The 17,355-nt window shown below is 43.8% G+C and overlaps 1 protein-coding gene across 1 annotated transcript; it reads left to right on the forward strand.

Annotated features, from left to right (window-relative positions):
* The first annotated feature begins 48 nt into the window (after window positions 1-48).
* LOC131689102 (ribosome quality control complex subunit TCF25) lies at window positions 49-17,102 on the forward strand. The gene is made up of 5 exons (XM_058973917.1): window positions 49-436; window positions 13,877-14,286; window positions 14,353-15,405; window positions 15,517-15,669; window positions 15,760-17,102. Exons 1-5 carry the CDS (start codon window positions 284-286, stop codon window positions 16,103-16,105), a joined length of 2,115 nt encoding a protein of 704 aa, XP_058829900.1. The 5' UTR covers window positions 49-283; the 3' UTR covers window positions 16,106-17,102.
* Window positions 17,103-17,355: the final 253 nt, after the last annotated feature.

Below are 17,355 nucleotides of genomic sequence, written 5' to 3' on the forward strand. Positions count from 1 at the left end.
CCAGTGGACCGCAATCTATCAGCTGTCAAAATCCGATGCATCAAAATTTTCGCAACTGCGTGTTTTCTTTATTTCTGCCTGAAATTCGATCCAGTGAAAAGTGGCAGAAAGTTTTCTTTCTGTACATTTCGTGTCACTGCGCTCTATATTTTGTACGAGATTTTCTTCGTTGGCAAAAATCAAGTGAAATAGTGATTAATACACAGATGAGCCTTGAAACTGGACGGCTCGTTTAGTTGGTGGTAGCAAGAATAGAAAATAAAAGATTCGGATATTTTGCGACATGTCATACCGAATTTTAAGGAAACTGCAGGGCAATGAGCTGGAGATCAAGGAACCGATTGACGAGATCTCAGACGGTGCGGATGCGGACTACGATACCAACAGTATTGGCAGCCAGAGCCGAAAGAAAATAAATATCAATCGATTCGATCTGGTGAGTAGTCTTTCGATGTACTGAGACGGCTACTGCTGCAATTTTATTTAGGGTAGTCAAATATAAAAATAGATAAGCTTCCATCGTTGGAATAGAAAGCCCTTCAAGCATAGTTGCTGTATCAATATGTTCGGGGGTAGTGAGTATTTAGTTAATCGATTATGTTGGAATGAAACAGTATATAACATTATTGATAGAAGGTGATCGGAATCTTAAAAAAATGACGAGGTCAATGTTTTTATGCTATAAGCTGGTTTTCATGGCGCATTGTTTCTTCGTTACTTTAATAAGTTTGTAGAACAAAGTGAATCAAAACATTGAACTTAAGGTTATTTCCAAGTATGTTAAGCTTAAGGTTTCGATGAACAAGTCGCGATTTATTTCTCTGTCGTTAAGTATTCTTTAGTTTTGGCTGAATAGATTGACGTTTTTGCCAACACCTACAATCCTGCTGGTTCATCTCCGGAAGCGCTGTTCAGATTCGATCTATTCGTTTCCGTTGTTTCCGATTCCCTGAGGTATGGTGGAGGGCCCGCTAGTTTTATAGTAATTTGTAATTTTATTAGTGTTAACGAGAACCTGGTAGTGAAAACTGTTTTTCAGGTCAAGGAAAATATTATAGTGTTTTGCTCGATACCGTATTATGTCTGTGGGATGCGAGCTTTCCCTTAGCTTCTCTGATGTGTATAGATGGGCGCACGGGAAGAACAACTTGTTTTATATTTTTGTTACGTTTTGTTTTAGTGTTAAGGATTCTCCTCGTCAGTAACTAGCACCCACTGGGTGTCTAGTTAGACGATGTGTCTGAACTAGTACCCAAATTAGAACTAGTTGGTAAGCACAGAGGATCTGTTTGCCGACGAGGAACACTAATAGAAACTGTCTTTTGGTATAAGAACCAAACGCCTGGAAATATGTAAAATTCCCAAATGGGAAAAATTTTGGACAAGACCAAACATCACTCGGTATAAGCCAGTTGTTTAGTGTTCACGCAAGACGTGTGCCTTTTTGGTTTTTAGTGTCTTTTTTACTTTATTTTTATTTATGTGACTTTATGGATTTTAGTGTCTAACTAGTGCTAATTTGGGTACTAGTTTAGATACATCGTCTGTTTGTGCTAGTTACTGACGAGGAATATCCGAAACCCAAAAAAAAAATACTTTATGTAAGGTCTTGTGTCCTTATGCACAAAAATTTGGTCTTATCCAAAATGTTTCTCATTTGGGAATTTTGCATTGTTTTATATGGCAGATGGAAGTTTGTCCTCTTTGAGACTAGTGCCTGTTCCCTTACGAAGTCGTTGACCAGTACTTAGCTGATGGATGTGGTCATGTCATATCGCTGTCGTAATTCTTCTATTTCCTGAGGTTGTCAATTGATCCACTCTCGTTATTATGTGAGCGTATGTTACTGTAGTATGCCCACCCGAAGTCAGGAGAACGCGCTTTATTCAAGTCTGTTTTCTCCGTCGTCTCATCTATCTTTTTCATTCGCCCCTGGGACGATCTTCAGTGGGACAGGAAGTCCGCTAAGGCCTTTTCAATAACATCGTTGGCTGTGTCTGCACTCGGTAGTTTTTTTACTTAAATCGGCGATTGCTGACCAATTCTTCAATAAACTGCTAAGGTTTCCTTGCACGCCCCATGATTGTAACGGGCGTTCAATAGAAAAAGAGAATGATTTTAATACCTTTCTGTAATTAAAGTAAAGAGCCAAAAAAATTTCTCTAGCTCTCTGGCTCCCTAGTTATGGGTGGTATTTTTCTTTTCGTTTGGGTGCTGTCAGTTCAATTCAAGATGGCGTCGAAAGCACTCCGCGAGTATGTTGTACGGTTTTACGAAACGCACGGTCATCGTGGAAAAAAGTTTACGGCAGACTACTTTCTAGACGAAAACGTGCCGATGCGTACAGTTTGCAGGATCCTGGCAACCCTTAGCGTGGAGCAGAAGCCCGGTAGCGCCCGTCCGGCGAAGACAGTAACGATGAAAAAGAAGGAAGCGCTGAAAAATCTGTTCGACAACAAGGACGGAACGAGTTTGCGTGACGCCGGCCGAAAATTTCACGGCTCCCATATCTTGATTCACCGAACCCTCAAGTTGGAGGACATCATCTGTCGGAAGAAGACTCGGTCCCCCGAGTACACGGACGAGCAGATAGCGATCGTGAAATCGCAGTGCCGGTGAATGACGAAGAACTACCGCGGGTTACACACGAAACGCCAAATCTTGTCGGATTTAGCGAAACTATTTGATCCTTTTGGATAGTTTGCACCGCTGATTATACGAGTCAACAAGAAATGATGGGTCTACGATCTCAATTGGCATAACGCGCTAAACCCCTCCATCGGAGAGGCGTGAAGTGAAGTGCAGGAAAACCTGCATCAGCATCAGCAAATCAAGGTACCCAGATGGGCACCCATCAAAAACGGCCGCATTCAGCCGTACACTTTCTCAGACGCTTCTGAGGAGGCATTCGCAGCAACGGCGAAATCCATGTCACCTTACTAGCAGCGAAAACGAAGGTTGCTTCCGTGCGACAAATCTCCATACCACATCTAGAGCTCAATGCAGCTAACTATTGGGGAAGCTTATGAGAAAGGATGTAGAATCATTAGAGTGATTCTACGATCTTTTTGCAGTGGTCATCCGCCCGTCCTCGAAAATGCAATATTTACAAAACAAATAGAAGATATTCGATCCTAGACACACTGCCTAGAAAGCACAGGGCTCCCATCACATCAAGGGAAAATGCGGCGGATTGTGCCTCTCGAGACATATCCCCGCTGGAGCTTATCAGTTATACGCCCTAGTGCACAGCCCCTGCTTGGCTATCTGAAGATTCCTTCAGATGGTGCCGAGACGTACTAGATAATGCACACGATGAAGGGACATGGGAGGTACGTACGTGCCATCAATCTTTAAAAATTACAGTCAGTTTTCCATTAACAAGAAATCTTCCTTACCGCCGATTCCGCTGTGTCCGAGAACCCAGTATATGGTAGTTGACGGGTCACAGGATTGCTCTATGGCTTGGACGTAAGGGTGCTTGGACTCCGCTGATTCCAGCGCCTTGATGATCGAGAGGGGATCGGAGAAAATCACTGTCGAAGTTTGTCAGTTCTCATGATAAAGAGGGACAAGTCTGTCTTTGTCGTGAGACATTCTGGCAGACTTGAGCAAATCCTGGAGCAACGATCCGATCTCAACGCGGCAAGATGAATCAGCTCGATCGATGGCAAAAGGTACAGCGGTATACGGAGGAGTTTTGGGAACGTTGGCGTGACATTGCCATGTTGCAGCCAAGAGGAAAATGTAGTTCTACAAGATGACAACGTTTCTGAAATGGCATTTATTTATACAGCGGGTGACTTAGCAGTTTGCGGTTAGTAGAGGGGCCAAGGAAGAACCGCCCAAACACCCTATCCGGGTGTGGCGGAGGGTTCGCTGAGCTGTGGTGGTAGGTGGATACTTCGAGGTATGCCCGTTCACGGTCTTCGTTAAATGGATTCAAGAAGATTTGCAACTTTCAAGTATGCGAGTAGTTACTCTTCGTGCACTGGATCGTTTGATAGTATATCTCGAATCAAGGAGGGCAAGTTGTGAGTAGGTGCTCCACCGTATATGTTGTGTTGCGAGTCGTGCATACTGGAGAGTCGCCGCGGGGATTGTGTGATTTTGGGTGATCCTCATATGACCCACGCGGAGGTGGGAAAGCACTCTTGTTCTATTCAGTTTTCGTGGTCTGTCCACTTTTCAGTGAGTGATAAAGGGCTTAAAAGTCTTCGCCTTGAATTCAATGATGTAGTAGGAAGACGGAACTGATTAGGAAATAGGGCGCGATAGTGGCGACCGAGCGCGGTCAAGCGGTCTGTATCTTCGTTGTCGCCGATTCCGCTGTGTCCGAGAACCCAGTATATGGTAGTTAACGGGTCACAGGATTGCTCTATGGCTTGGACGTAAGGGTGCTTGGACGCCGCTGATTCCAGCGCCTTGATGATCGATAGGGGATCGGAGAAAATCACTGTCGAGGTTTGTCAGTTCTCATGGTACAGAGGGACAAGTCTGTCTTTGCCGTGAGACATTCTGGTAGACTTCAGCGATTCGTAGTAATGCTGCCTTAGCTCGACTCCTACCAGTAGAAGACAAAAGATTTGTCTGTAAGATTTTAAGCCTGTTTCTAATGACCCTGTCACTTCTAATTTTTCGATTTGTATATTTCACATTCTTGCTCTCCCTTGAGTACTATGGCTCTAAATTTTCATTCTTTTCCTACTCGGTAATCTCAAGCTAATTGAATGTCGTTTAAAAATAAAAAAGAAAATGTGACTACACATAGTCGAAATAAAAAAGGAAAAAAAGATCTGATTAGTTTCCTCCAATACCCTGAAACTTCGGTCACTAAGATACTGCTTGATGAAGCAACCAACATACTTAATTTAAATTTCTGGGTACTGTAAAATTTTGCTGGGGTTTTGAACAGCAAACCGTTCGGTAATCAATTCAGTAAAACAATTTGGTACCGAACTCTTCGCAATTCGTTCTATCCAAACGTCAAAAAACACTGAACAGTCAACAGTTTCCTCTGAAAATGGCGACTTGACAGATGATTTGCTGTACCTGTTTTGTAAGTTTTTGACAAGGTTCGGTAACGTTGGTACAATTTTGCCGAACAATCAGTCAGTATTTTACTGGATAATGTTTATGTACCGAAAAAAACAGAAGAGCTGATAAATTCAGTGAAAAATTTCACGGGTTTCAGTAAATTATTCGAAAAATTACTAAATCGCTAAAAAATGAAAACTATTCCGCAAATTTTTAAACAATTTGCTGACAGCTCCTTAAAAATATCACTTTACTGAGCAAGTCGTCAAAAGAAATTACTGAACAAGTTTGGGCTGGGTTAGTGTGAAGGTTTCCGCAAATGCCCCATTGGTGCAGCTGGTGGAGCACTCCCTCGCGCAAAAAAATGTTGTGTAAGCCGTGGCGAGATCTAGGATGGCGATGACCGCAAGCAAATTGGTAGCTATTGCGTCGCTTAATATTTCGCCAAGTCCCCTGCGGAATGCGAACTGACAACGGTCAAGAAGATCCTGTTCCTCGAAAAGGGTTAACAGGCGTCTGTTCACCATTCTTTCCATTGTTTTGTAATTGCAGGATAGGCGACTGATAGGTCGGAAGTCATTTGGGCTTCAGGTTCCCTCGCATCTCTTCGGGATAGGGATCATGAATGCGGTTCTCCAGTTGTCTGGTAGAGGCTCTCCTCCCCAGATACTTTTAAATTCGTCTAGTAGCGCTCGCTTGGCAACCGGTGGTAGATGCCTTAACAGGGGATACCCGACGTCGTCGATTCCGACAGAATTGCCCTGTGCTGTACTTATCGCAGTGGCTAGGTCCACAACGGAGAAAGGTTTGTTGTGATTCTGGCTCACATTTGTCGTTAATAGTATAGGGGTGGCTTCTATGGCCCTATTCGTTTTGAGGAAGCAGGGTGGGAGGGCGTAGTTCCCCTAGATCAAGGTGAAATGTTTCCCGATTTAGTTTGCTATATCGGAGGGTTTGGCTGTCGTGGTACCGTTGATCGTTAATGCAAAGCCGTTTTGTCTTCTTTTGCCACTTGGGGCATTTACCCTTTTCCACAGTTCCGCAGTCGACAAGTCTCAACTTATCCCGTTCACGAAGGTTTTCGCGGTGCCCTGTCTAGCATAATTCCTAAAACGTCAAAAATCTACCGATCTCTCATCCCATCGATGATGTTCAGGGGGGTATTTTTAAGAGTTCGTAGAGCTTTTCGTCGATCGTTGATTCCCTTCGCTATTTCTAAGTTCCACCAGTGAACCGGCCGGTTTGGCGGTTTTCCGCTAGTTCAAGGGATGCATAATATTACATTGTCTTCATAGGTGGATTGTAGATCTAACGGCGGCGTCGATGGGGCATTCGACCATGAGAAATTGCAATAGGGAAGTGATCGCTGTTTTCAATGTCGGCTAGAACCGACCATCCGCTGGCTCCGGCGATGGAGCTAGAGCATATGGTTTAGTGTAAGATGAATGTAGATCGGTCCCGGACAAAAGTTATACTACCGTCATTTAGCGTCACCACAACGCTGTCTTTAACTGCGTCGATGATGACAACACCTTTTTGAGCCCCACGCTGAGTGATGGGCGATGAAGTGACCCATTAGCAGGAAGGGAGTCTGCAGTTGATTAAGGGAATCTGCAATTTGTTTCCGCCGTCGTTTACTACCTGAAGGATGTATATGGATGCCACCAGGCATCTTAGGGACGATCCATAAATGACGTAGCATTTTTTGAGCGATTTTTAACACCCCCCTCCCCTATCGTAGCATTTCGTCACAAACCTCTAAATACACCCCCCCCCTGGTAATTACGTAGCTTTACGGTGATTCTCCTCCCCCCCCCTCCTTGTAAAATTATTTAAAAATATAAAAAACGATAGTAGTTATTCCCCTTTAAAAAGCTACGTAGCATGACATGACCCCCTACCCCCCTGTCGTCACACATCATCACATAATACAAAACTCCCCCCTCCCCCATATAATGCTACGTCATTTATGGATGATCCCTTACAGGAAAGTTGAACTTTCTTGTGACCACGATCAGGTCGGTGTCCTTTTTTACCATCACAGACGGCAGGTCAGCTCAGGTTCCTAACCCGACCGTCTAGTAGAGTTTCGACCCTTTAGCTAAATCCCAAGTGTAACCCGATCTACGGTGCGTGTCTCTTGGATAGTGAGGCAGATGGGCGCTGAGCGTTCAGTCATGCGTTAGAACTCACTTATGTTTGCTCTCAGGCCGTGTTCCACTTGAGTGGACTTTTTTATGCACGGTGAGCAGGTTTTGTTGTAAGCGGATCGAGGTCTGCTACTTTATTTGATGATGGCGTTGATGCGGCTGATTTTGTACCGTGAGACCCTGTAGTGACGAAAAGTGCGACAGATGGGTCCGGTCGAGTTACGGGGTCGGTAGAACTTACCCGAGGAGACTCCGGGTTTCCTGCGCTGGCAACCATCAAGGACTCATCGTGTGTCCCGGCACGTCCCACGTCGGAGGCGACGTGGGGTTGGGTCTCATTCGGTGAACGGTATGTACGGTGGGTTTAATGTGTTCTTTGGTGACTTTGATGTTTGGTGTTGATGGGGCTAGTTTTGTGCCATATGACCATGTAGGAAGGGAGAATGCGATAGATGCGTCCGAACTTGCGACGGGATTGATGGAGCTTTCCCGGGTCTTCCCGGGCTCCCCCCACCCATCGGATGTTTCCGGCACTTCCCCAGTCGAGCAAACGGATTCTGCTAACGAGCTAGTGGAACAAGTATAGTTGCGTTCTGGGGCGTTCATATCGCTGCTCCTGTAGTGGAACCGTACTGGGTGCCAGGAGCGTCCGGCTATAGGGCTTGGATTACGGTCAATGTTGCTGTGGTCTGACCGATTGCGGGTGGAATCCAAAGAGTTGAGTTTTTTGTGCGCTTTACTGTCGCTCTACGCATAATTGTCCCATGTGTATAGGGAATTCCATTGCACATGGGACAGTTATGCGTATAGCGGCAGTTTAGGTCGGGTGAGTGATCGTTGTTCTGAGTTTCGATGATTGCCGTCTGGTGGGTATTGGCAGGAAGGGTTTAAGGGCAGTCGGCTGTGTGCTGTTACATTTGGTCTAGAAGTACTTGCCTGTTGTGCTGCAGCGGAACCAGGACATGGTCATTGTTGGGTGTAAGCAGAGTCATGTCGGGGGTAGCTGTGGAGTGGGGACTTGTCCGTGTGACTTGGTTCTGGTGTCTTTTCCTTTTTGGCTCCTGCAGGCTGAACGAGCCGACAGGAGCTCCGGCTACGGGATGGGCTTGAGCTTGTGCGACCACCCCTGGCTGCTACTCCGTTATGCATCTGGACTAGCTGAAGTTGCACACGGAATAAGTAGGTAAAATTATGCTTGAGAGTAGCGAAACATCTTTCAATCTGCAAATCCTGGTAATCTTGAAGTGTTTAGGAATAGTTAAGTCCGATACTTGCTTTTGCTAGAAGCCGTATTACTACTGCGCACTCCACAAGTATCACGGGAGAAGGAAAAATCTCAACGACCTCGGTTGGGATTGAACCTAGACCAACTGGAATGAGTGCCGGTAACGCTTACCGCTCCACCATCGGCGCCGTCAGGAGTTCCAGCTACGGGATGATTCGATAAAGTTGTCAATTTTTGGCTTCCCATAAGAGCTATATTTGTAAAGCTCGGTGGCGCCTTGTCGCAATTTGGCCTGCTTGGCACTGTGTTACTTGATAATATTGATAACCTGGTCTTTATTGTTATCTGCGCTTCGAGCTTTGCTTTTCTTCATGGTTGCTACGTGTCGAGTGTCCTTGTCCGCAGTTGATGCAAGAGGCCTGTGCTACATGTGCTCCGGAAGGATAGAACTAGAGAATGATAGAATAGTGGCGTGTTGGTCGGCTTATCGTCTAGCTTTTTTTTATTCGCCGAAGGTTCGTGACCATCTGAGCCTTCAGCTCTTCCAGGAGTCTAGCTTATCTTACGTCTTTCGTGTCGGGACCGTAGATAACGCCCTGTACTATGTTGAGGGTTGGGTGGGGGTTGATCTCCTCTTTTTGACCGCCTATGAACTGATCCATTTTCTGTGGCATTGTGCTTGATCGACGGACTGACTGATGATGGCCGTCCATTCAGAGGTTAGAATGACTTAGTTTTGTTTGCAGGCGATCTGCGCTCTAAGTTGACTCTAGCAGTCCTGGCTGTAACACTATCGTATCCTAGGACATACGACTCGTCCTTCTAGGGGGACACCCACACTATTAGTGTCCTACTTGTGAACGGATATGCAAGATCGTTCGGTTTTGGTTCGTTACTAAATAGTTTTATAGGTCACTTCGCTCGCACGCACCGCCTTACCGATTCGAATTTTCCGTTTAGGGTTCACCGCTTCACACACGTACAAGTACAAGTACTCCACTCGTTGCATTGCTGCTTGTCGCCAGCCTCCCAATCTTTGAAGGGTCCGCAGGTCGTTCTCCATCTGATCGATCTTCGTGCTTGCTATGCGCCCCGTATTCTTGTTCCTGTAGGGTCGCCCTCAAAAACCATCTTCACCAGGTTGTCGTTCGACATTCTTACGACGTGTCCAGCCCACCGTAAACGTCATATTTTTGCGGTATCCGCGATGGATGGTTCTTCCAGCAGCTAATGCATGGTTCATTCGCCTGCGCCACGTTCCGTCTTCTATACGCACGCCACCATAGATGGTACGCAACACCTTTCGTTCAAAAACTCTAAGCGCGTGTTGGTCCTCCACAAGCATAGTACGGGTCTCGTTGCCGTAGAGAACCACCGGTGTAATGAGCATCTTGTAGATAATCAACTTCGTGCTGCGGCGAATTTTGTTCGACCGAAGCGTCCTCCGGAGTCCAAAGTCCAAAGAGTCCGCGAAGATCCGTCTCTGAATTTCTCTGCTGGTATCATTGACGGCGGTTACCAGTGAGTCCAAATACACGAATTCGTCGACCATCTCGATTTCGTCACCGTCAATCCGAACTCGGGTGGGAGGTTCACATTGTCGTCTCTAGAACCTCTTCCTCTCATGTATTTTGTCTTCCAAACGTTGATGGCAAGTCCAATCCTGCTGGCTTCATCTTTCAGTCTGATGTATGTTTCCGACATTGCCTCAAACTTTCGTGCCATTATGTCAATGTCGTCGGCGAAGCCAAGAAGCTGGACGGACTTCCTGAAGATCGTGCCACTGGTGTCTATCCCCGCTCTCATTATTACACCTTCTAATGCAACGTTGAACAGCAGGCACGATAGACCAGCACCTTGCCGTAACCCTCTCCGAGATTCAAAGAGACTCGAGAGTGTTCCTGATACTCGAACAACGCACATCACCCGATCCATCGTCGCTTTGACTAATCGTGTTAGCTTATCCGGAAAACCGTACTCGTGCATTATCTGTCATAGCTAATCTCGATCGATTGTGTCGAATCGAAATAGATGAACAAATGATGTGTGGGTTGTATTTGCGGCACTTCTGTAGAATCTGCCGAATCGCGAATATTTGGTCCGTGGTGGTGCGAGAACCCACGAATCCTGCTTGGTAGTGCCCCATGAACTCCCTTGCAAATGGTGACAATCGGCGGCAAATAATTTGGGAGAGGACCTTGTAGGCGGCGCTAAGTAGTGTGATCGCACAGTAGTTGCAGCAATCCAACTTGTTACCCTTTTTGTAGATTGGACAAACGACACCCTCCATCACGAGCCAGCAGCCTATCGTCTTCTGAATGTGCTACAAGATCCGTTGCCATACCGCCTTCGTACTCTGCTGCTTCACCGTTGAGGTGCTCGTCATAGTACTGCTTCCACCTCACACTCGTTCGTAAGAAGGTTGCCGTTTAAGTCCCTGCACACATCGGCTTGCGGAACGTAGCCTTTGCGCGAACTTTTCAGCTTCTTTCTCCGGAGGACCGAGGTTTGCCTGTTCCGTGCTTGTTTGCATCGCTCCACATTCTGTCTCGTTCCGTGCTGCAGCATCCTCGCCCGTGCTGCATTCTTCTCCTCTATTAACTGTTTATATCCGTCATCGAACCAGTCGTTTCCTCGATTCGGAGTTGCTGTACCTAGTGCCGCTATAGCAATACTTCCTATGGCGGAACGGATCTCCATCTAGCCATCTTCAAGAGTTGCTGCGCCCAGCTGTTTTTTCCGTGGGAAGTGCTGCTTCCAGCCGCTGTGCGTAGTCTTGGGCAACCCCGGCGTCCTGAAGTTGCGCGATATTGGGCCTTGGCGTCGCACTGCGGTAGGTACGAGCGTTGGTGATATCAGAGAATAATCGCCCGTCGATTTGAACGTGATCGATTTGGGCAGGTTTTAACATACCGTCAAACGGGGTTACTTGCAACACTTTTCAACTTAAAAGTGGTATAACTAAAAATGCTGTAACATTAGAATAATTTTCAATATGTACAAGCGCTAATGGGAGTATAAAGACTACTAAATGGTATTTATCATATCAAAGCATCATTCCCTGTTTTCAGGATGGCCAAAAATTATGCCTGTTGCAAGTAACCACGCATATGGGGTAACTTGCAACACATGAACTTCATTGAAATCTATTGCTGTATATTTTTGTTTATCTTTGGTACATTGACCAAATGTACGATAATTTGGATACCCATGTCATTTACAAAGAACCGCGACCAAATGTATGTACTATAATTTGGATGCCCATGTTGTTTATAATCAACAACGTTTTTGAACAGCTGGAACATTCGATTTATTTCAGAAATTCGTAGGAAAGGCTAGCTAACAGGGTTTTAACCCTTCATTTCAGAACTAGTAAGTAACAAGTATTATCCATAGAACTATAACTTCAGTTCTATCGCAATTAACGTGATTGGATTCCACTGGAACAGTGCTGCCAGGGATAGTTTCAGTGAACGGCAAGAACTAAATCATACCATATCTTTGTTGTCTCCAGATATTATTGAAAACAGATAACCTATTAATTTACACTGTCAATGACTATCTTTTCCATGCAATCGAACTATTATAAATGCTAGAACAATCCAGTTGAGTCAGTGGTGGATCCAGGGGAAGGGTTCTGGGGATCCGGACCTCCCCGAAATTTTTATCTCATTGAGAAATTTTAAAATAGTTTCTATTTTAAATTCGCTCTAAATTCCAAATCATTCCAAACCAGATTCGACAACCAAAACTGATTTTAATTAAAGAAGGGTATTAGATATTACGTATTGTACATTGAATATTTCAAAATCGAAATTTCGGACTCCTTCCGAATTTTTTTTCTGGATCCGCTCCTGAGGTGAGTATAAGAAGATAGAAATTGAGCATTTTCTAGTATTGCTAGAGAAGCAAGTTCACGTAAAGACGACTTCCTGGTACTCTTGTGTATTTAAGGAGCATTTTCATATTCTAGTTGTAGTTTATACCTTTAAAATGCTATATAGACTGTTATTTGAAACTCTCAATCAGCTAGATGGCTAGAGGCATAATAATAATAAGACAAAATACTGTTGCATGCTACCCCACATGGGTAGTTAATATAGTTAAATCGTTATCTGGCATATATTTGAGAGGGTAAACAAACATGTATCAAACAGTAACGTTTGCTGTTGTATACTCGATCTGTACGTATGAGATACAAATGAAATGCTCTTATCATTGAAGTGGACCAAAGCACGACATTTCGGTTTCTTTTTTATTGAAATATCTCGAAATACAGAAGATTACCCTGTCGCGCTAAAAAACCGAAAATATTGACTGGTAGTACATGATTATCTTGTAACATATGCTGGCTTTTGACAGCTGTTGTGCTAAATTGCAAACACTATTATTAGCGTTGTTAAATTAATCTGAACAGAAACATGTTGAAGTGTTGCAAGTTACCCCGCTGTTGCAAGTTACCCCGTTTGACGGTAGTTTGAATTTTCAACTTGGTGGAGGCACGATGAGTTCGCCGATTTGAAATTTAATTTTTGGATGGAGGCGTGAGTAGTTTGTCTATATATGACTGCGTTCATGCTACCTTCTACGATTTTTACTACTCTTTTTCTCGTAGCGCGCTAGAATTTCGGTCCACTAGAACCATGTTTTGTTTTGGTTATCATTATTATGGATGCCCGTGAGTTTTTGCTTTCCATACAGCGTTTCAATAATTAAAATTCTCCTTATTATTATTCTTTATATCATGAGCTGTTCTTTCGAATTACATGCTGTTCGATCCAAACCATAGTAGCTTTATCGTTTTCTCAAACGTATGCAAGTTTTTCAAACGATGATTTGTTGAATGAATTTACATATACTGAGTCATCGGTTTGTTACACTGCTCTAGCACGTGCTTCGCTCACGTAATGCTGCTTTGCCACATAACTGAGACCGTGGCGAGGTGGCCGCCAATCCGCCGTCGGATGCCGTGGCCCCTGGCAAGCAAACCTCCGATCCACTTGTTTGCCCGAATCACTCAAACATAGGGGGTATGAATTCGTTTTTGTTCGACGGTGCGACAGCGATCACTTCTCAAAATTATGCCAAATGATCTTTATTTTATGCAAAGTTAAAAATTATGCCGAATGACCGTTATGCCAAATGACCGTTATCCTAGAGATAAAATAAATGATGACAAATGCCCGTTATGCCAAAGAGCCTTCAATGTGATCAATTCTGAAAATTATGACAAATGGCCATTATGCCAAATAACCGTTATGCCAAATGGCCTTATGCCTAATGACTATGTCAAATAACCCAGACCCCATAATCAGAGTGATTAATTACAATAAGTCCACGAAAGCGTTGAATGATTTTTACGCAAGTTAGATTTATCAAATGGCATTGGATTTTCATCAATTTTCCATATTGTTTAGGCTTCATGAATGGGAAATTCAACTGAACCAAATTTCTCTCTTTGCAGCTAAATCAACAGCAATCGCTCTCGGAGAGCGAATTCAAAGAGGACGACAATGATGAAACTGAACGTGACGGAGCCGGAGGAATGAAGAACAATAATCTGATAGAGTTGAAGAAGAAGAAAAAGAAGAAGAAGAAGCGAACGGGAAAATATGTATCGAGTTCGGCACGACGTAGCAGTGAAGATAATGCAGATGCGGAGGATGATTTTACCAAAACTGTCAAGGAGGTTGATAAACTGTTCGCAGACCGCTACGAGCGGTCCGAGAACAGTCCAGCTGTGGCAAACAACGCCTCTAGCCATGGCTCGGCTGGATCTACAGCGAAGGTTCTGCTTTCGGTTCAACATAAAAACTTAAACTCGCAACATGAGATGAAGCGAATGTTCGGAAGCAAGGTCGTAACCGACCAGCAGTAAGTTGAACTATAACACGTTTGTTGAGAATGTGTTTCTTATTAAATTGTGATGATTATTTTCAGAAACAAACGCCGAAATAATCGTGGTGCGCCACGTATTTTAAAATCCACCTATCTGGTGAATCCAAAGGATAATTGGCCTCCTGTTGGCAAATCCGGAATCTATATGAACTTAGTGCAAGCTCCAGAGCAATCAGCTGGCACTAGTAGCTCCGGCACAATAAAAGGAACAGTCGATAAAAATGTGGTATACTTTGCCTTCGAGCATAGTCCATCGTATCGACTAATACAGCAAAAGTTTCTTCATGCGGTCGAGAGTATGGACTCAGATAACATCATCAAAATAATTAACCAGCATCCGTATCATGTGGATTCATTGATTCAGTTGAGCGAGTTGTGCAAAATGTCCGAAGATCACGCAATGGCATCGGATCTGATTGAACACGCACTGTTTGCGCTGGAATCATCGTTTCATACGATGTTTAGCTTGACTCAGGGAACTTGTCGGCTGGAATATCGCCGACAGGAGAACCGTGCTTTTTTCATAACACTATTTAAGCACTCCCAGTATCTGGAGTCTCGGGCTTGTTCCAGAACTGCATTGGAAGTAGCCAAGCTAATCCTGACGTTTGATCCCGTGAACGATCCACTTGCAATAATCCTGATTATCGATTATTACGCAATTCGTGCCAAACAGTACGAGTGGTTCGTTCAACTGTACGACGAGTGGGAGATGACCAACAATCTGTCACAGCTTCCAAACATGGCTTACTCTTACGCGCTGGCGTTGTTCCATCTGAAACGAACGGATGAAGCCGATCGGGCTTTGCAGTATGCGCTACTGATGTTCCCTGCGGTGCTGCGAATGCTGTTGGACGAACTTTCCATTCAGCCAGATCCGCGTGTCAGTAGTCACAGCTTCTTTGCTGCAAACTCCTACGATAAGGCGACGGTTGCACTGCAACAGCTTGTTTCGATGTATATCTGTCGCTCCAAGCTGGTCTGGAGGGATGCCGAAATTTTACCGTGGCTTGAACGGAATGTAAATACTGTGTTGGATCGAGTGGATGCTAAGGATGAAATTGTAGCTGACTATACCAGCAAAAGAAATCAAAGGTAAGATCAAGATCTGCTATAAAGCAATTCTAAGAGCAACAAGTGATAAACGATTCAATCGGCATAGTCTAATTTTGTCATTAAATTTTAATAAATTTCACGTTCACGTAGGTACATGAATCCCCCGCGAGCCATTCTTCGGCACATTGTACTCTCCGATTTTAAGGAGAAGGTTCCGTTGGCTCAATTTATCAAGAAAGAGACAGAACCAGTTTTGATGTACGATCCGCTACCGCCTTTGGACTCGATCAATATCTACAAGAGGTAATTTATATTTCAAAGAATGAAAGTTTTCTTCGAGCGAAAAAGATATCAAACGTCCACTTATTCATTCTGTCTCTTCAACTTAACTAGGCCAACGATCAGCCCAACTGCTCGTACGATGATCAACGCTTCGCCATTTTCGATGTTCTTTCAATCACTTCTGCCCAGCTTTAGTCTGCAACAACAGCAACAGCAGCAACCCGGTCAGGTTGCAAATCGTAACCGGGAGGCAATGGAAGGACCAGCAGTTGCTGGAGCAGCAGCTGGTGACGGAGCGATTGCCGGACTGCAGGCGTACACAAACTCGCTAAATTCGATAGTGGATGCCATGCGAGACTTTTTGTCGGACATTCGGGTGTTGGAGCGGCCCAACGATGCTGATGTCGATGACGACGGGAGCACCGATGAAGACGAGCAGAATAACTATCTAACGTAAGCAGAAATGAAAAGAACTTTAGAAGGCTTTCTTGTCCCTGGTAAGTGATAGTGATTTTTTTTTATTTTTCTACAACATTTTTGATCCAGGATTACGACAAAATTATTCGTAAATGTGATTACTAAATTATCGTCATTCAACACAAGAAGTAATCGAGTCTTTAGAAGATAAATAGTTTAAATACTTTGCTCACTTTTTTGATAAAATCGTATTGTTTGTGTACTGTTGTCTACAACTAAATATATCACTGTTGAGTTTGAATGTATACACCATACTTTTAGCCTCATTATTAATCCTTCATTTTGAAGGCACATTTAATCAGTGTCAGCAATGTTAATCGAAGCTTCGCGCAAAATTATCAATATTGTTGCAAGTTCAAGCAAGTGTGTAATTTCCATCACAAAAGCTATACGGTGGTGCTTTCGGAAATGCACTCCGAGTCATTCCAGGAGGGTTTGCTGCCCTTTTGATCGTTTCGTTCTATCTGCCATTCTCGCTCTCATTCCGGTTCGGTTCGGAGTAGCATTTGCGAAAACATACAAAATAAAGCGAAGATAAACGGTTTTTGACATCCACTTAATGCACATATAAAACAATAAATACATTTTCAAATAATTGCGTCTATTGTCATCAACGTGAAATACATGCCGTAAAACAGAAGTTTTAAAGTTAGTGTCCTGCTTCCAATCAGGAAACTGGTTGGAATCAAGATTACATATTTATCAAAAGACAAAATCAAATCAATTGACTATATATTTCATATACGTTACGCTAGTTGGAGCACGTTGCAATCAGCAAAAATATGAGTAAAAAGTTGCTAGTATTTTATTGAACTCTATTTATCACTATTCGTTCCGACATAAAGAAAACAAATTGTATTTACTGATACAAATTAACCCAGATGATATAATCTTGATAAAGTATGCTTAACGATGGTTTGGCACATCGGAATGTAATGAATAAACTCTATCAATGCGTATAAAAGATCACCTACGTACACGAGTGTACGGTTATGAAATGCGAAGTGATCAATATCACGCACCCTCATTATGTAAGATGCAATGATAAATCGATATCAATTAAAATCAGATCATGATATGTTTTGAAACAAATGATTACTGCACTCAAGTTTTTTGTGCAATTTTTGTGAGGTTTTTACGCAGACTATTGATTGATTGGGTTACAGAATACAGAATTTCGTTAAATCGGAAGTCGCCATCTTGGAATTCAAGGTGGCGTGTCCAACATTC

The sequence above is a fragment of the Topomyia yanbarensis genome, chromosome 3 (genome assembly GCF_030247195.1).
Source record: "Topomyia yanbarensis strain Yona2022 chromosome 3, ASM3024719v1, whole genome shotgun sequence".
In the NCBI taxonomy this organism is placed as follows: domain Eukaryota; kingdom Metazoa; phylum Arthropoda; class Insecta; order Diptera; family Culicidae; genus Topomyia; species Topomyia yanbarensis.